Raw genomic sequence first — 21,496 nt, forward strand, 5'->3', positions numbered from 1 at the left:
GAACAATGAAATAATTGGTACGAACATGTTTCCCCAGTCCTTCAGAAATGCTCCACAGCCACAGCTGCCATCTCTGATCACCAACAAATCTGGAGAGGGGCTGTTAATGCTAGCACAGCCTCTCTCAACTGGAACACTTGTTCTGTCACTAGCTTGCTTTTTGAAGAGGACTGGAAGAACAATGTACTGTCTGATTACAAGAAAGGTTTGGCATGCTATGATTAAATGAAATATATCTAACAAATAACGTAATACCAATATAATTTATTAATACAGATTATACTTTAATTACTATTATAATGTCTACTTTAAGCAGATTGGCTAAAAAGTGTACCTCATGTTGTATTAGCCATTTACCTTACAGATTTTTTGTATTTAAAATACTAAATCAACTGTTTGTCATGCCTCTTAAAATTAGCATGGATTATTAAAACCATTCTTTACATGGCTATCTTAGATTTCTGTTCCCAGTCTTCTGTCCCTATGACAATCTGCAGCAGAACAGTGGTAAGTATGGAGAAATAAAGATGTAGATCAATACAGCGTTACAGCATCATCTTCTCAAAACATTTTCATTATATTTTAATAAAATAAAATCCTTCTGAGTCTAGAATGAGTATCTTCCACTGTACAGGTTTTCTGCTTAGGACATTCTGCTTTGTTTCTAGCTTACCAAGAAATGAACTTTCTTTTTAAAGAAAACTGAACATTGTTAACCACAATTCCACGAGTCTTTAAAATGCTTGGCTTTTGCATATGCACTTAGCAGAAGAGTTATATTTATCCACTACCTAGTGTCTCCACTCAGTGATATTATTTCTCTTTGAAAAGTGATTTTTGATGTTCTCTTTTCAACAGAATAAAACTGACTTTCAAAACAAAAGGCACCACATAAGTTCAGGTCTTTTTGAAAAAGAGCAACTTATGTCATCTACATGGACTTGTGCAGGGCATTTGACACTGGTCCATACAACATCCTTGTCTCTAATCTGGAGAGACATGGCTTTAATGGGTGGGTCATTCAGAAGGTCATTGCTGGATGGCCACACTCCAAAGAACTGTGGTCAATGGCTCAGTGTCTAAGTGGAAACCACTGGTGAGTGGCATTCCTCAGGGGATGGTATTGGGATGGATGCTGTTTATTATCTTTACCAGTAACATGGACAGTGGGGGCAAGTGCACCCTCAGCACATTTGTTGATGACACCAAGCTGTGTGGTGCAGTTGACACGCTGGAGGGAAGGGATGCCATCCAGTGGGACTTTGGCAGGCCTGAGAGGTGGGGTGGCTGTGCCAACCTATTGGAAGTTTAACAAGGCAAATTGCAAGGTCCTACACGTGGGTCAGAATATTCCCAAGCAGAAGTATGGGCTGTGCAGAGAATGGATTGAGAGCAGCCCTGGGTAGAAGGACTTCTGAGTGTCGGTAAACAAGAAACTTGACATTACTCTGCAATGTGCACCTGCAGCCCAGAAAGCCAACCACACACTAGGCTCCATCAAAAGCAGTGTGACCACCAGGTCAAGGGAGGTGATTCTCTGCCTCTACTCCCCTCTCATGAGACCCCACCTAGAGTGTCTCCAGCTCTGGAGCCCAGCATGGACCTGCTGGAACAAGTCCAGAGGAGGGTCATGAAAGTGCTCAGAGGGCTGGAGCACCTCCCCTATGAAGACAGCCTGAGAGAGTTGGGCTTGTTCAGCCTGGAGAAGAGAAGGCTCCAGGGACACCTTAGGGCACCTTCCAGTACCAGAAAAGGGGCTACAGGAAGCTGTAGAGGGATTTTTATAAGGGTATGTAGTGATAGGACAAGGCATAGCAGCTTCAAACTGAAAGAAGCTGTGTTTAGATTAGCTATTAGGAAGAAATTCTTTACTGTGAGGCTGGTCAAACACTGGAACAGGTTGCCCAGGGAAACTGTGGATATCCCATCCCTGGTAGTGTTCCCAGGTTATGTGGGGCCTGGAGCAACTTGATCTAATGAAAGGTGTCCCAGCTCACAGAAATGGGTGGTGCTAAATGAAACTTTAAGGTCCCTTCCAACTCAAACCATTCTATGATTCTGTGAAATGTCAAGCCATAAAATGCCTTACTGCTGCATTATTCCTGATCAGCTTTACAGTATCTTTAAATCTGGCAGTATTTTCATATGATATACACACCTGAAATTACAGATCTGGTGTTCTGGTAAGAAGGAAAGTTTTGGAACTTTAGAGATATCTACCATTTTTGCTTTTATTTGTGGTCCTTAAATAATTACAGGAAGAAATAACACAAAATAAAAATTCTTTAAGAAGCTCTTTTAAGACTTTCATTTTTCTAAAGGCACAATGTACACCTGGGAATACTTACATGCACCCAGTTCTAAGAAAATATAGTGCTACTAGTTTAATGTACACCAGACTACCATTATTTAACTCAATATTCAAAGAAATATTTATGCATTTTCCTAAACATCCAGAAGATGGCCACAGAGCTCCCAATAGCCAGTTTTCCTACTTGCCAAACAAAGCTTTCTCAGTTTGACACATGGCTTTAGACATTCAAAGTTTAGGCATACTAAGACAATCCCAATGCAACTCTGACTAACTTGACAAAATTCATTCTCAGGATCAGTCTAGGCCAGGGAACTTCTGGGTGGCTGAACTGTCAACCTCATAATGCATATCACAGGTTCTGTAACAAACTCCAGGACAGAAACAGCATTCTCATCCTACCATTATTAATCCTGCAGCTTTGAGCACAAACACAGAAATATTGTATTATGTATCAACTGTCCAGCAGTTCACTGCCCCAATGCATTCTCCAACTCTAAATTCTCAGGGGAAGCTTAAGTTCTTCTCATGTGGGGGACAGGCCATCTTAGGTATACTTGCATTTCCCATGGCAAAACCTTGTGCCATACTGCAGCAGGCAGCACTCTATGCTCTGTTCCCTGTACCTGTATGAACCATGTATTGAAAACAACTAAAACCGAAACTATTACACAGCATTCTCCGATTACAAAGAACATAAAATGGTTGCACCAAACAAAGCATTCCTCCCCCAGAAAAAGTGCACAAAAACCTAAAAATCTCAACTCATTTCTGTGCAGGAACGTTAAAATAAGTTTGTCATTGACTGTCATAATAAATATTCTTATAATATTCCTTTACCTGCAGAGAGCCATTTTACCACTTTAAAAATCAGACATATTTCCTCCAGTAGTAACTCAGATTTTCTGTGAAGGCATCTTGAAATGAAACCTCAGAGTTTTTATCAATGAGGAGCGTATGTTCTCATATTACTAAGCAACTTTAAACGTTTTGTAGTGGTATCCATCTTGAACAATATTCCTCACAACACTTGGCCATATTAAAACAAGAGAAACTGTCATCTTCAAGGCACCACACATCAACACAGGAGCACAATATACATCTTATAGTTACTATCTAGAAAACATGGATTTAATCGCCCCTCCTCATATTGGCTTTTAAAAAGACAAAATAATTAATCTCTAGAAAAATAATCTCTGCTTTAGACTTGCAGAATACCTATATCCAAATTTCTTTCCTAATTTGAGTGGCTCCAATGGTTTCAGGATTAGGTTTACCAATGAATTAGTGACCAATGAATTATGCAAACACAGAGAAATAAAATGTAAAGTACCAAACAAATAGTATGTCCCAGAAACTCTCCCAGGCCAAGGTCATCTCAGAAGAGAAACAAAACTGCAGAACTCTTTAGGGGAAGGTGTACACTGTAATAGGGGGGTTAAGATGGGTAGCCCACAGCATTCAGTAGTCAAGGACAGAGTCATAGCTCCCATTCTGCTGCCCCACAAATGCCAGTCCCCTTGTACTAAGAACTAGAAAGTTCCATATCCAAGATGACAATCACGCAAATCTCAGTTCTGCAATAGTATTAGAGAAACTTTTAGCAAGCCAAATAGTAAAGAAAAGGACAAGGTAACTCAAAAAGAGACTCCAGTCCTGAAACTTAGGGAAGAATGGCAAATACCTCCACAAAGAGGATTAAAATATCTGCAGGAAACAGATACTTATAACTAAAGTAAGTGATCTCCTGGCTATACAAACCCTGGGTTATAATTGAAGACTAGTATTTATCCTCATATTGTTCCTCTTTCAATCTCAGAAAACATTATTTTGTATTATAACCCACATATCATACTAAAAGCAGAGGATTTTATGAGCAAAGGCAGTATCAGATAACAGCTGTAGTACTGAGATAAAATTATCTTCCTTAAAGGTTTGATTGAGCTTATCTAAAAATGTTGCTCTCAAAATAAATCACAAGCATTGATCTCATATAAGAATAACATGATTTTAAAGTTCAGACTGAAGAGAAGAAGGGAAAATCCTCTATATGATGACTAGTCTTGTGGTTCAGATAGCAGAACACAATTAGGGCTAGATGATCAACTGACAACAGGGAAATCATCTCTAAAGACACTAGGTCAATTCCATATCATCAGCTATATACAACTGAAAAAAATACTAACATGTCTTAAAACAATGCCCCTCATAAGGCAATTGACAAAAGTCTAGTTATGTGTCCTGAAGATGCATTTACACTTATATCATCATGACCACCATCAGAAATGTCTGGCTTCAATGAATGTTAGTGGTGGTTAGTGGAACTTCAGAAACAACTGAACTTTGTTTTTCATAATTGGAATGTAAGTCATTAATAGTTTCCTATAGTGTAGAAGTTTCTAAATGAAACCCTATTCTAATGAGTTTGTCAGAGACTACTAAATACATTCAAGTAGTTCATGATGTGTATATATAAAGCTTCTCACATCCCACATACTCGCAGGTTCATCCACAAAACTGAGGACATGATTTTAGCAGTTTGTTAACATATTGTGATTTTGTTTAGAACTTGTTCTACTGTTCTAGTTACAAGATTTTTACTCTTGTTGCTTGTCTTCTTCTCTGTAAAATATAAACAGAACATACCTTTTTACATCTTACTATTTTGTATTTTTCTTAAAGAGGTAAGATCATGCTTGCCTTTCTTAACATAATTAAAAACAACATCAACTGATTCTAACATTAAGATAAATAACCCTTAGAGGTACTCCAGAGGAACTTGGAGATCTTTCATTCTTGAAGGTACTGAAGAGCCTTGACACCTGGCTCTAGGTGAGCTTGCTTGAGCTGTAGTGATGGACCAGACGCCTTTTGGAGACAGGTCCCTTCCAACCTCAATCATTCTGTGATTCTGTAATTCATTATGATTTCCAGCAATACCTCCTACTAGATGGAAAACCATGGTTTTCTCCTTTACTGATTGTTTACTGATTACTCACCTTCAAAACTAAGAAACAAAAGAGGATTTTTCTCTTGGTTATAGGTTTTTCTCGTTCTGTTGGTTATACATAGATAGCATTGTTTCTGGGATTCCCTGAAACTGACTCGGATTCATCATTGAATAACATTGGTTAATGTTAACTTATTACCATTTTTTGACCTTAGAATGTCAACTGAATTCAAAGCATGATAAATTTGTTTCTTCCCCTTTGATCTGAAGTGTACACTTGGCCTGAACAAACATTCCAACACTAAGTCAGTTGTCTTCACTAAAAGGCTGTTTGTGATTATGAGAGAGTACCTATTTCATAGCAGAAGATATTTTTTCATCAAATGCAGTTACTAGCATCATTTTTTTTTTCATCAAATGCAGTTACATTTTCAATATGGACCCTAATCCTTAACTGTTCGTATAACAGATGCAAAGTTGTTCATTAAGTATGCAGACTTTCCACCTAATTGCAGCATGATTTAGTCCTCAATTTTCCCGTACTCAAAACTCTCACAATCCACTGATTTCCATATCTTGTTATCTATTTTCCATGGTCAGAAAATGACGGAAGGACAAAGGCATATTCATTAGCAAGATCCTTAGCTACACAGATTTTAATTCTGTTTAAAGGCAAACAGGCCAGAAGGTGAAACACAAGAGCATACTTTTGAAAGAAGATGGAAGTTTTCTTTCTTATGATCAGCACAGGAAGAAGCAATAAAAGTAGGAGACCTTGCAATAAAAGAAAATTAAATATGCAAAAGGGAAATGCAGTATATTCCTGTAAGCTGCTTTACAAAACAGAATCTTCCCTAAATAGATGACTTGATAGTTCCAAATCCAGTACAATGACATACAGCTGATTGAAGAAGCCAACAAAATTCAGCTCTCCCATGTGGGTAAGCCTCTGAAAAATGATATACCTACATCAGCAAGCTCCATCACACTTGGACCATAATTACAAAAACAATCTTCTCCAGACTCTCAGAACTCCTAAGATACTTTTAACTCTGAGTGTGAAGTCACTTGTTGGTTTCTTGGACCTACTAAAGCACAGAATTACTCACTCTTGATGAGGGTTGGGAGAAAGGGTCCAAATAAAAGCAAGTTCAGTTTTAATCACTAGGACTGAATATAGAAGAGAACAGACATCTAAGTGCCCGAGTCTCACCTTCCAAATCTTACAGGCAGTTTTAATTTGCATGAAGTGCACAAATTTGTCTCAAAGCAGGTATCTAGACTACACAGTACATGAAGCAATAGAAACTAGAATTTAATTCACAGGCTATGTCAACTGCCTAACAGGCAACAAAGTCATGGAAACTCACTAAAAGATCCAAAGCTTATCTTTAAAATGTAAACAAGTTCCAGGACTTGAAGGAAAATTTATTTCGCTTCAAACATTTTGATTTCATGTGTCACCTTTCGCTGTTAAAATACTGAAGAAAAAAAAGAGGGTGCTGTAAAAAGCCATGAATAGTACATTTTGATCATTTGTGTACTCAGCTGTTGAGGCCGGTGTCTATCCCACACCACTTCAAAATAAGATTAGTATCAAATGCAGCATTAAACTCAAGGCATGCTTGTAGAAACAAAAGCACTAACTAGCCTGACCAAAACAAGCATCAGGAGATGTAGACATGGGATCTTGTGATGGCTTTTTTAAAATTCACCACATAGGATGTTTGTTTGGGCACAGCACAGAATGAGTTTCATGCACCTTATACTTTTTAAAGTCTTAAACCTTCTATTCATTGAAGCCCCCTATGTGCAATCTACATTCTATCTCTGTGAGAACAATAATATTATTTTCAAAATTCTACCTTTTCTCTATTTATAAAATTTTCACATTTTTCATTTACATTTTTTAATATCATGCTGACATGTAAGAAATAATAGCAAAGGTTTTTTTATTTATTGAAATGAAGTGAAAATAAGAAGTACAAAACCTGGAAACAAGGACATACATCTTAGAATTAGTCTGATGCAACTCTTTTAATAATACTAACAAGAAAAAAAAGTTAAAGTGCAGAGTAACTAACAACTATAAAAGAACATAAAAAGCCGTAAGAAAAGATACTATAAATAGATTAGAAAAGAAGAAGAAATTAAAATACAGAACTACTACATCAAAGAGAAGAAAGAAAATGAGAGATGATACAAAGAATTCCCAGTGTTTAATACTTCCTTCAGTTTTTACAAAAAAAAAATCAATTACAGACAGATCCTTAACAGTAGTGGTTTTAAGAGGAAAAATGCAAGCCAGACAAGGGAAGCTGAAAGATATGCTGGTGATTTAGATACATTCAAGTTAGCAGACTTTTGTGAAATTCACTCTAGAGCATTTAACTAACTAACTTAAGAAACCTCTAATCCATTAGCAACTGTCTTTCAGGAACAGAGAGGACAGAAAAGGGCAAATACATATCTTTGAAAAAGGGAAGATGTGGGCAACTACTAACCACCAAGCCTAAATCAGACAACAGCAAGAATCACAGACAAAACTGTTAAATAAATAATGTATCAACATCTAATGGAATAGAAAGGCGACAAGAATGAGCTGACATGAATTTATCAAGAATGAATCGCATCAAATTAGTCTAATTGCATTCTCAACTGGGAGACTTGCCTAGTGGGTAAGAGGAAGAAGCAGATGCAAAATACTCAAGCTATAAGACTCTGTTTACTATCCTAGATGATACTTCAGTAAAAAAAGTTAGAGAATTACAATCTATGTGAAAGCACTGCAAGGTAGAAAAACATCTGGTGGGAAAAAACACACTTACTGAGTAGCTTTCAAGGCTGGTTGTCAGATCTGAAATGGGATCATGAAGAGGTCTGACAATATTTCCATTAATGATCTGGATGAAGAAATAGAGAGCACATTTATGAAAGTGAACTTATTATCAGGCTGCAAGTGATTTAAAGCAGTCTGGGGGATGGGATTCACATTTCATATTATCTTGACAAGCCACCAGAAAGCATGAAGTACTAGCAAGAAACAGTGAAGAATGTTTCATTTGTGAAATAACTATGAAAAACAGACTCCAACAATGGTGGCCAGGTACATTCACCCAGTCCAAGTGCAGGACCCAGAAGAGCTGCAGAGTTTTACACTCCAGTTAGAAAACTGTGGGGCAAGGAGAGGTACAGAACACTGCAAAATCTATTTTAGGTATAAGGAAGTATTGGTATAGCTCTAGGTAAGAGTGGAAACTTCACAATATTCTGAAGGAAAGCCAAAGATGTAGGACCAAAGAGTGGATTTAGGCATTAATTATTGAACTCTTATATCTGATTGGTTTGTATCTCCAGAGACCCAACAAATAACCCTTTCTGAAATTCAAAATAATGGTTTCTGTATCTGTGCATAGCTTCCCTACAAGTCTCTAAAGGAGGAAAGCTTGAAACCTACACTCACATTCATCACATTCAGGCAAGAGTGAGGTTACAAATCAGAGATGCTGACTAGAGTTGGTTTAGCTCCTCACAGGCAGACAGAACAATTTACTAGAAAAGTATTTCAAAAAAGCTCTGTAACTATACTATACAATACAAGTTTGAAAGTTGCCCAGAATATAATTGTGGTGATCAACCTACAACATTTGGGAGAGTGTGATTTGGGAAAACTAATTTTGGCACAATTTGGGAAAATGTTGAATCTCAAAATTCCTTGCAAAACAAGTCTTCCATTTCTCATTCAGCACTGTCTCTGACCTCACTATCTGTAAATTCTCCAGTGAATCAAGAACTGCCAAGGATAAAATTTAATGAGAGAAGAAATAAACATTTCTCACACACATGATCTCCCAGATCATGCCACACCTAGTTTTCATGTAGCATGGCAAAGACTACTTGTTATCATTTCATACTTTAAAAGTTATTAGCAGTATTTGCTCCCACAAATGTATTTCAGAATTTTCTTCTGCAGGAAAGAAAGCAAAAGGAAAAAAAAAAAAAGAGCAGCTATACCCGATCATATCCAGTAAGCCTCGGAGCTGTTCATTACATGAGTACTTAAGGGATAATACATGGGGTTTATTATGAAATAACTGTATTTCACGTTTCTGAGTATTTGAGATGCTTTAAAATATTTTAATTTCTTTTGAAAACTAGAAGGTCAAGGAAATCAAGGATACAAAATAGCTAAATGTTTTTCAATAACAGGTCTGAACTCCATCAATGAGGTTAAGGTTTTATAAAGGTTAATCCCATTTACCTACCACACAAAGGAGCAATCTCCCTGCTGCATGTTCCCACCATTTTCATTAAACCAGCCTCTTGTATTGACCTCTTTATGAACTAATTCAGCTCACTAAACTAGTAGAAATCTAATGTTAAAAAAAAAAAAAAAAAAAAGTGGTGCAAGGGTCATACTTTCAGTTTCCAGGGGAGCTCCTGAATCATCTCAGACAATCTCTAAACCTTATCAACAGGAGTGTAACTGCTGATGTCAACGACCTTGGTCTTCACTGAATAGAAGGCCACCTTCCTGATACATACTTCCAAATTACAATGCAGGCTGCATGGTTACATTAAGAAACTAAAATCAATCAACTTACTGCGAGACAGATTCTCAAGGGCTTTTCCAAGCTTTTTGCTCTCTTGAAGAATATGATTTAGTTCATCAAAATCATGGTTCTCCGGTTTTGTCTTCCAATCCCATTTAGGATGCTCTATTGACCTTGGCACTAAATATACACAGATATATAGATGAAGTTTAGATTTGGTAGTTCAGGCTCCTAGAGTAGAAAAAAATCTGTACAGTGAGTTTACAAGCTCAAGTATTTTGGGTGGAAATTACTTAACTATCCTTTTATTTTAAATGGTGGAAATATTTTCTTTGGTCAATATGAAGTAAAAAAACATCTATGAACAAATGCATACCTGAATTATTCTTTCAGCTGAATTAACTGGTAAACTAGATAATTGTCATTAATAATTGAAAATAATAAAACTAATACAATAAAAAGGTATTTAAACTATTGCACATGATGGTATTTAATTTACAACAAAATGGAATTGTGTGGCCTAGGTGTCAATAAGAAAAAATGTCTATAGAAAAATGAGTAACTGGTACTTTTGGCTTTGCTAGTTATTTTATCAAGAAGAAAAAAAAAAAGATACACCTTTTAAAACAATCTTTTTCAAAAATTATAAAGTGTAGATAACACAGCTCATAAAAAACAGTTAAAGAAAGTAAGTCCTTATCATTCATGTTGTACAGCCTCTAATCTTCATTTCACTACTTAAACTCAGCTTTTGGGAAGCATAGACCTGAGCTTACAACCTGCTGCTCATCATCTATTACCAAAGCCTTTAACTTTGAAATAACTATCTCAACTGCTGAGCTAAGTTTACCTACAATGAAGAGGAGTGTCTGAGATACGTAGGATGCACAATGAACAGAGCTTCACTGAACAATGTGAACATTTTGAACAATTTGTAGAAATGAGAACAAAAACAATGCTGTTTCTGGAACTGCAGTTTAACATGTTCTTTTTGTCAGTGTTCAGAAGTAAGTGAGCTGCTGCTTTTGTCATGAAATGCAACTGTTGGGTTGTTTCCAAACACAGAATTACCATGATGGTATGAGGATGATGATGTCTAGTCCACCTTTTCACCAGAAATGACCACCTGCATTTTTACCAACCATCATTTACCAGTTACAGACCACTCACTTAAAAATAACTTCAAAAGAAAGCCTAAATATCCAATATATCCTGGCCAGTTTAAAATTTTTTGTTTACTATTTTGGCAGCTGTCAAGTAACCTAAGCGTACAACCATCATTTTCACTACGTGTTAAGAAGGCAACTTACAGACTCCTACAGACTGTGCTAAAAAGGTGGTTTCATGGTAATCTGGAATTTCAGAGTGCTTTTATAATGGCATGGGGAAATCATGCTCAGACATCAAGTCTGGTAGCTATTACAAAATGTGTTAAATAATTTGGTATTGAAATTTGTCTTAATGCTGACTTCCCTCTGTGTGAATATAGAATCTGCTCCACTTTGGATCAACTTCCACTTTCCCTTGTGGAGTTATGTCAATAGTCACCTTTTCCAGGTAAAGAAATGGGACGAAGATAAGTTGAAGTCCTTCTTCCACAGATAACATGATTCTACCTCCTGTAGACATAAACCAACTCAGCTTTAAAACAGACATCTATGGAGAGTCTTACAACCCAGAGTATATCCTGATCTGTAACACCCGCTCAGGAACCTGGCTGTTAGGGAAGTTAATATATTAGACTGCAATTACAGACATCTTCAAAGACAGAAGACAAAAGAGACATTAAAAAAGACCTACAGAGATAAGAACAGAAGGAATGGGACACTAGAACCCTCAATAAGGAGAAGGGAAGACAGGAGCAAGTTGGAGAGTCAGAGTCTTGTTCTGCTCTGTGTTCAAAAAAGACAAGTAATGCATTTCCTTCTCAGGACAATGGAAATAACGAGCTATGGTAGTGCCCAGTAAATACATACATGTTTTAAGGTATTAGAGCATGAGTACTCTCTACTCAGATGAGCAGCCTGTAATTTTTGTTGATATTTATAAATTTCAAACACTATTTTATAATTCTCTGGTTTAAGAACTGCTAAGTCAATTGAAAGTAACATAAATTCTTGTGTAACAAAAATTTACTCCATTCACAGACTGCAGCATATACAAATTAAACAGCACAACTTCAGCATTTCTCATCCTTTCTTATTTACAGAAAAAAAAGTTCCACCTAGTATTTTTTCAAAACTATTACTAACTGTAAATATAAATTTTTAATAAACTAGGAAAGAAATTCTATAAAGTGTTCTCTCTATTTTCACCCACCTTTGTTTTACATTGAGATCACATGCTCCTTTTGAGGCCTTTTGCAGTCATCTTACCATCACCCTTCTGTGTGCCAACACTATATTCTACAGCACCACTCACTAACAGTATGACAGACTTTTCTTTCTATGTTTATGCTGAACTTACCACACCAAAAAAATCCAACAGTATCACCAGAATACAAACAGGCAATAAACTTAATATAGTAAAACCATATAAAAAGATGACCAGACCTTGGAGCTTCCAGGTTGCAGAAAATTTCCACAAACTAGAATTTGATACCATGTCAGTTTGAAACAAAACACATTTTTCAAAATAAAAAAGGATTTTTGAGAAACCATACACTTTTGAAGCATTATTTGTCATGGGACAGAAGCTGGATGAAACAAATATAAGTTCTACTTGACAGCTGTGGAGCTTCCAGAAACAGCAACTGCCAAGTATATGGACAATTCACATCAGGAAAAAAGAAACTCCCAAAATTCTTGTTCTTGAAAAGTAGGGCCACTTGCTCAAGACCATGACCTCGTTGCATTTCAGAGAAATGTCTCACAAACACAGGAAGCTTGGACTGCAGCTCACTAGATGGTTAGTGGGAAATCAGTCAAAACCACGGTGGAAATTTGCTTTGCATGCTAGTGTACAATCAGCTGTGTCTTACTGAACCATTTTGTACTTCAGTGAAAAGATACCAGAATAGTTATGCTGTCATGAATTATTTCTATGTTGCAATACAGTTTGTTTCAACAATGATTTGTCTCATTCTGAAGAATCAAAACAGAGGGGGAAGTTAAACAGAATTAGAAGTGACAAATTTTTTATAACTTCTAGAGAAGACACAGTTCTTCCTACTTAGCTAGTCTTTCAAATAATAAATGGATACTAAAAAAAAATCTATTTACTAGCATCACATGGCATGTATTTGTTCTTTCAAGTTTATTTTCTTCTTGATTACAGATTTTTTCAAAATATAAACTTTTAGCTTCTGAGCTCTAGTATCAACAAGCACTGGTAATTTTCAAATGAATGACTTTATTGGAAGCATTCAGAACTGTACAAACACCATACGACCCTTCTTAGGGATCTTTTCAAATACATGATCCTCCTCTGTATGCATGAAGTCTGCCATTAATCATTTACATGCATGTGTCACTACACACTTAAAAAAATCCTTTCATTATACTCTGACCTTCATCTTTCTTTATTACACTCACTCATTCCATAAAAGCGTATCAGTAATTTCAAATCTCTTATCACATTATCCTCCTCAACCTCATCTCTGTTATTTGAGAGATTCATATATTGTATAATACTTCCTCTTGAAATTATTTGCCTTAAATTCAGAAGATTTATTACATCTACACTGTAGCATTTGTATTGAAAGATGTAAAGTTTCCCTTTATGGAGCTGAGATTTCATCCATCTCATCATTCATCATACCATCTCATCTTAGGAGACTGGACAGACACACTTGTCAGGATTTCTGATTTTCCGGTGGTGTGCCCTGGTCACAATGCACATTAGATTCATTCACATATGTGTTACAAATTCCGCCACAAATCAGCACATCTTTATTTTCTACTGGGTGATGGTACAAGATCAGTACTGGTTTTATCCAGCCATACAAGTCTTTTCAATGCATGATCTGCAGACCAGACTGATCTGCAGAATCAGACCAGTTGCTCATTAAATTCAACATTTCATTAATGCATTGTATGACCATCTCACATCTCAAATAACAAGAATATGTATACTATAATTGTGTGTAAAATTACTCCTGCATTTAAATCTTGTAATAAAAAAATCTTCAGATTGGAGTTCCTTGATAATAAATCCAAACTGGTTTACATAGTATCTGGGTATTAAAAGGCTAAAAGAGTGATGGCCTACAGTCCTAGACTGACCAAGAGAAGCTACAAGCACACAACATTGTACTTGCATATGGGATGTGGTGAGAATGCTGAACTGAAGCAGCATGAAAGGATGATCTGTGATCTGATTTGATACGGAGGTGGGGAAGAGCTCAGCCTACTTTGCCTAAAAGTAGCTAGCTGGGAAACAAAAAGTCTGTTTTACAAACTAGTTTGAAACGTTCAAATTTGTTTTTCTTCAGATACAGAATGTGATCATTTAAACATTTCATTTATACACACACAAACACCCCTAGCTCCAAGCTTCTTTCTTGCCAGACAACAGCAGCAGTTTCTGCTTAACTCTGGTTTTGCACACAGCAAACAAGTGGTCAGATGTCTTAGATACTAACACCTCTTTGTGTGTTTCAGTGCACCTGAGATCACAACAGGCAGGAGGGAGTGGAAGTATCTTTCCAGTAAAAAAGTTGAAAGCATAAGTAAGAGACATTTGTGCAGAAATAATATGCACACTGCAGTCAAGATCACTCTGCTGAAGGAAAAAATATTTTCTCATTAAATAAATCAAATATTCTCACGTTTCCAAAGATTCCTACGAAATGCCAGTTCTGAATAAAGGTACAAGTTTGGGATCATTTGAACCAGACAGTCACAAGACAAAAACTCTGAAACAGAAGATAATAGAGCTGATAAACGCCCTTAAACTTTGGGGTTGTTTTGGCAGTTGGGGGGGGGTGGGGAAGGGCGGTCTGAGGCTTTTTAGGTTCTTGGGTGTGGGGATTAGTTTTCTTTTAAACACAAATCTGAGAGTAAATCTTTAGGTCTCAGTAAGTCCAAGACTTTCTGTTTCTCAGATGAGTCCTTACTCCCTCTTTGGAGATACTTTGGGGAAAAAAAAGTACAAGAGGTAGAAGAAGACACAAAACAAATGGAATATGGTGTGCACATTTGGACAGAATTCCTTCTAAACATGCTTGGTGATCTGTGCAGTTGAAGGGCTACATGGTACCCGCTGATTTTATCATAAACCAGAAAGAAAGAAATGTCAAAAGAACATTTGGAAGAAAGAAAGGCACATGTCTGAAACAAACCTCTGTGATAGCAGCTTAAAAAAAAAAAAAAAGTAGTTCAAATACACAAAGTATTTTCAAAAAGTTGCAGACACAACTAATTGAGGTGTAAGTAATGAAAACAATAAGATTAATTAAGGTTTACAAAATCAATGTTATGAAAAAAAATGGAAGTGTATAAACAGCAAACCATGGAATCAGAGGACAAGTAGGCTGGAAAGGATGTCTGGAAGTCTTCTAGCCCAACATAGTGCCCTAGACTGGTCCATTGAGGGCAGGTTGCTCAGACTATTTAGTTCAGCTTTAACTATGGCCACAATGGCAATTCCACAGCCTCTCTGGACAACGTGTTCCAGTGTTTGACTACCCTTGCAGTGTAATTTTTCTTTCCTTTTGTCCTTTCACTAAACACTCAAAAAGACAAATCTGATTATGCCTTCTCATCCATCCTCCGGCATACTAGTTGATGGAAACAATGAAATCTCCCCTGAGCTTTCATTTCTTCAGTATGACCAAATCAGTTTCTTTCAGCTTTTTCTTGTCCATCACATGCTCCAACCCTGTCATCTTGGTGGACCTCCACAGGACTTGCTCCAGTACACCACTGATTCTCACAATGTACTCCAGATGCCACCTCAAAAACAAACACTGCCGGCTCTACTCTTGCTACTGCAACCTGGTATGCAAGTCACCTTCAGCACTGCATGAGCACACAGCCACAACTGGTTCACGTTCCAAGTCCTTGTCAATCAGCATCCCACATCTTTTTCTGCAAAGCTACTTTCCAGACACACATATCCCAGTTTACACTACTGCTCAGGGTTATTCCAGCCAAGACGTAGGATTTTAAATTTGTCTGTGTTGAACTTCAAGAGACTCCTCTCAGCCCATTCCTCAGTCCCTCTGAATAGCAGACGTACTACCAGAACACCAACCACTTCCTACAATTTGGTCTCACCTACAAACCTAAGAGAAATTCTATCTCATCATCCAAGGCATTAGGAAATTCTTTTAAATGGCATTAATCTCAGAACAAGTCCCTTGAGCATGCCATTAAAGACAGATTTTCCAATTGGACTTTGCACTGCTAGTCACAATCCCTTGAATCCACCAGTTGGGTCAGCTTTCCATCATCTTGTCCACTTATGGAGTCCATATCTTACCAACTATTATACTACGGGAAGCTGACAAAGGTTTTGCCAAAGTCATGGTATGAAACATCCATCACTGTTTCTTTGGTTACAAGGCCAATCATTTCATCTAGGAGGGCAACTGTGTTGATCTGATCAGACATATATTGTCTCATAAATCCATGCTTGATGTTTCAAATCACATTTTCATCCTTGTGACTAGGAACACCTTCGAAGAAAGTTTGCTCAATAATCCTTGCAGAAGGTGAAGTTAGGCTGATCAGACTGCCCTTCCTCAAAATCAATGAGATATTTGCATTTTTCTAATCATCAGGAACATCCCACAATCATTATGACCTTTCAATGATGACAGAATGACTGTGCAATGATATTAGTCTCCTCTTTCAGCATGCTTAACATCAATCCCATGTAGTGCCATGTATTTATGAATGTCCGATTGCACTAAGCACAACCTAATTCTACCTCCTTTGCAGGCAAAGCTGCACTCCCACATGCTGTTTCTAGACTTGCCTAGCTTGAGAGTAAGTCTGACTAACTGAAGAATATTATTAAGTGTCCTTCAGTGCACAAGGACAGATCCTTCTTCCCAGTCATCTTACGGATGTATAAAATATTTCCTTGTTTGACATGAGACCTGATAGTTTAGAATGCCCCATCTTCTCTTTGTCCTTCCAACGGGACGATCTAAGGACCAACAAGCACAAAACTTGTAGCAGGCACATATTTGAGGGGAGTGACATGATGTCACCTCCCTTATCTGGGATAAAGACAGAGAACTCAAAATCTTTAGGAGATGGCATTGAAGTTATTTGATGCATACCACAGAGTCTGAAAATCAAGCACAAGGCAGAAGGAAGGAACACAGTACAATGACAGGAAGAGCTCACAATACCTTTTGGCCACTGTTGCTAACAGGGGATCTCCATAAATTGCTGTTATCCAGCAAATCTGTCAGATTAGACACAGACTGAGTGACTACGAGCATTTATTTGAATGTCTCTATTTATTCTTGAAAATAAATTAAAATCCACATGCTTCTTTTGAACAGACTTAAAAATTCACGTGCCTGTTGAGAGGTACAGTGGAAGTGATGATCAGATTTGAGTGTTTTTGAAGCAGGCAATGTGCTGCATGAAGAAGAAGCAGAGACAAATGCTCCATTTCTAGAAAAAATAATCCTGAGAAAATCCTCTACAATTTGTCTACAAGGGACACAGTTACCTGTAACAGCTATTTTTACTTGTTGTAGTTATTTATTTTCAGTAAAGAATGTTTCACAACCATACAAGACTACTAATCACTCAAAAACACAGTATTTCTATTGCATAAATTTATCATGATTTACTTTACCCATTGCTATGTAATATTTTGACTTAGTGAGGTCACTGGGCAATTTTCCTTTGACTCCTTTGAAGTCTAGCATTTTCCATCTTGCTTTTAGAGGAAAGACAACAAATTTTCTAATGCAGCATACTATCTCTGTTCTCATCTGGTACACCTAGTCACACTCAGAGTTATAAAGATTTGGCTGTTATAAAAATACCAAAAAGCTACACGATTCAACAGAAGAAAATACCATTTTTTCAATTTACTTTGGAGAAAAATCTTGTACAAACAATTCCCTGGGTGTGTAAGTATATTTACATATCTATGCATATGGTAGATATATTTATTTGTGAAAAAAACCCCAACATTAAGAATCAAGCTTAAAAAATAGATTTCTTCAATAGCCAGTACACGGGAAGCACATCTCATTAGGACTTGTCTTCATTTTCACTAATTTTTTACAGGTAGTCGACAATGTTCTCTTCAGCCGCTCTATTTCTACTCTGCGTTTTCTTTCAGTGTACATTTAGATTTCTCCAGCAACTCTCAGAACAGTACACCTGTTCTGCTGACACTACTCCCATACCTTGAACAGTATCTGTTCATAATTCATAGTTTTGAATTGCCTGACACAGAAAAAATCTATTAGGCCAATATCAACACAACAGATTTTATATGTGCAAAATGGCAATGCCAACTAAAACATCAAACCATAATCAGTATCTGAACACAAATTAGTGCATGAAATCCAGAAATTAGTCTGGTTTTTAATCAATCTATCCAGAATTATTTTCTATCTACAGATGACAACATAGGGCATTATAAAATATTCATAACTCAATCAAGATTAAGGCAAGAAGCAAACTCTTCTAACATACATATATATATATTTATATATATATATATTTATATATATATAGGCATTTCATCTGCTCATAGTTTGCTTTATATTTTAAACCTTATTCAAACAAAAAACATACTATAGTTTGGAAACTTTGCACAAATTATTAATGTAGTGAAGCTTTCTTACATGACTTGGACTCCGGTGATGGTGGAGAAATGTTGGACACAGCAAGGTCACTCTTTGACTTTTTAGGCTTTTTTGCATTTACCTGCCAAGGCTTATCATAATTTCTAAAATCTCTTCTTGTTCCTTTATTTTCTGTTAAAAGAATCAAATTAGATAACCATAACATTTGTAGAGTCATTTTTCAAAGACTTAACCAATAATTAATCCAAAAAAAACCCCAAGGTATATCAATCCAAATGAAAGACAACTCTTGTTTTCTCCTATTTCTGATTTATTTTATATTTATTATATTTATTCCACATTTAAAATAACAAAACTTAGAAATTAATATTTTTTTACTGAAAAAACGCCTATTTTTTCTTATGAAAAAGTCCTTCATGCCCATGTTATGTACATGTTTTACTGCCTGTGTTAAAACTGTGTATTTGATATAAATGGTTGATTTGTCAGTCAATTAACAGTCTGGCTATCAGCAATTATTTAAGCTCTCTAGACTGAAACAGATCATTAGACAATATTTAAACACAAAACCAATAATGTAATAATAGCTTCTACCAGAATACACACAACCAGGACTTATACTTTACAATCACAGCAGATACTATTTCAGAGTATTGTTTTAATGCTTCTGAAGATTTACAATCATAAATTATTCACATTGGAGTTTATAAAGTAGCATAGCATCTCATCATTAAGGGTTGGGACGACAGGTATATAAAAATATGTGTTATTAAAGAAAATATCCCAATAGAGGTTAATCTCCGAGACAAATACACCATGGGAGGGAAAAGGAAAACAAAGAAAGAGGACAGCAAGGGAACCTCTCTCATTGAGACTGGGACTATTTCCATTCTGTAGCTCTGATCCATACTCACATGATCTATACATAGGCTGAGCCGACAGCAATGTATATTAAATTCAGTATCTGCTGGACAAACAGGATTTGTTCTGCATGCTCAAAACCATAGAGCAGTACTTGTTCAGTAGGAACATGTGCATCCAGGAAATCATGGATGTAAGTTTGGGAAGATTATACTGGAGACCAGCCCTTTCCAGCACACAGAACATACCTGATGTTTCACTCTCTGCCCAGAGGGCAGCAGAGCCAGACAATGTCCTCTGAAGATGACCACAGTTTCCCTGCTTGGACTGAAGATGATCAATTAGAAATGGGATTGGCTGGTCAGGTGTCTCCGTTATCAGCTTGGTCATCAACTCCTTTAGAAAATTAAACCAAAACAAAATTAGTGAGATATTCCGCCTAAATTAATCCTGTATTTAGCAAAAAAAATAAGTGCATTTATAAAGGAAAGGTTTGTTTCCAAATTTGAAGAAAACAGCTAGAACATCCACCTCCTCAAACTACTGCTAGCTTTGTCCTATGAAATGCTTATAAATGAAGTGTTCTCAGCCTATACAGTCTCTTATCCATTGGAACATAGGTTAAAAAAGCCAGTCCCCGCTACCTGTTTGAAATTACCCCAAACAGTAATACTGCCCATTTAACCACTCAGAACCAGCACCTCTCCAGAGCTGCAAGTAGCCCTTCTCTAACCAATACATCCAAATTTATTCTCATTGGAAACTGGAGCATCAGGAAATTTTGTGAATTTTTCACCTCATCCAGACATAGAACAATTGCCTGGTTCGAATATGCATTCATATCCGGGAACTCTAAGGTCTGATAAACAGGTGGACAGTTTTTAAAGCAAGTCCTCAAAAACACCATAGTATAGAAATAAACAAATATTTTATTGCACTGTTTCAGACACAAAGCCAATGTCAACAGGAAAGCATCTTCCATGCCATGCATTGGGTACTATCCAACTGCTGTTCTGCACCTTGGCTGTGCAGGGCTGCACAAACAGAAACACGCTCCATTACTGCTGCTGGCCTTCTTTCTGGCTTCCTAGGCATAAACCGTATTAGGAATCCAGAAAGAAATATGCTCTGTGCATGTGCTCTGAGAGGAAATGAATGACTCAGGGCAGGTGAGGTGATTCTGAAACCCACATAGTTCTATAGGAGATCTGTGGCTGCCGCAAAATGAAACAGCTCCACAGAAGTAAAAAATTACAGGAATGTACAACAAAATGAGAATAAAAACAAACAAACAAAAAAACCAAACACCCTCCCCCCCAAACAGCTAAGTTATTCAGAGCGTATATTGTCTCGTCACCTATCTCCAAGCATAAACCTTAACACAACTTACACACACTTAAGTCTATCCCCACTTCATCTTTTCCACACATTTACGTTTTAAAAAGGTTTTTTTCAAATGTGAGTAGTTACTCAGCATTACCATCAGTTAAGTGGGTTGGGAAAAGATACTTCAGAGGAAGTATACCAAATAGCAGCAAACATGAATAACTGCACACAGGATTACTAAGGCACAGCAAGTTCTCTTTGTCCACAAAAAGAAGAAATATGCCCAATCTCATGTCTTGTGAAGATACAATCTTCTGTGATGTTATTTTTTGATACTTATCCACAGTGAAATGAAAAACCCCGTGTGTCTTTGGTTTTGAACTTGAACTCCACAGGGAGAAATTAAGCTACTTACTAATCTTAGAATTGTTGAAGCTATGGAGTGTAATCTCATCTAGACTGCCTCTTACCAAGGTAGGAGAAACCCTCCAATATACATCATACAAGAAAAATTCAGAAATTTGAGTAATTCATATTTTAGTTGCTTGGCAACACTAACAGCAAACCTTTATTTTCTTCCCTGCCAAAAATGCAGAATTAGTGACAATGAGAAGATGTAATCTAGTGCTTGTAATGGACCACAATAGCTGTAGTAATTCCACTGAAGAGGATTCTATTACCAAAGGAAAAGTGCCAATCTATTACATCTGACTTGTAATTTAAATAGTTTCTCAGAATCATGGTTTGAAAATTATTTTTTTCTTAGG

The 21,496-nt window shown here is 36.7% G+C and overlaps 1 protein-coding gene across 1 annotated transcript in view; it reads right to left on the bottom strand.

The window, feature by feature from the left end:
* C1H8orf34 (chromosome 1 C8orf34 homolog) overlaps positions 1-21,496 on the bottom strand; it is a 161,144-nt gene that overhangs the window by 116,270 nt on the left and 23,378 nt on the right. The window contains exons 2-4 of the mRNA XM_063392829.1: positions 19,652-19,799; positions 18,582-18,713; positions 9,866-9,994 (exon numbers count right to left, since the gene is read on the bottom strand). Coding sequence (XP_063248899.1) covers positions 9,866-9,994; positions 18,582-18,713; positions 19,652-19,799 — 409 coding nt within the window. The remainder of the gene's footprint in view (positions 1-9,865; positions 9,995-18,581; positions 18,714-19,651; positions 19,800-21,496) is intronic.

Source organism: Prinia subflava, chromosome 1, assembly GCF_021018805.1.
Source record: "Prinia subflava isolate CZ2003 ecotype Zambia chromosome 1, Cam_Psub_1.2, whole genome shotgun sequence".
In the NCBI taxonomy this organism is placed as follows: domain Eukaryota; kingdom Metazoa; phylum Chordata; class Aves; order Passeriformes; family Cisticolidae; genus Prinia; species Prinia subflava.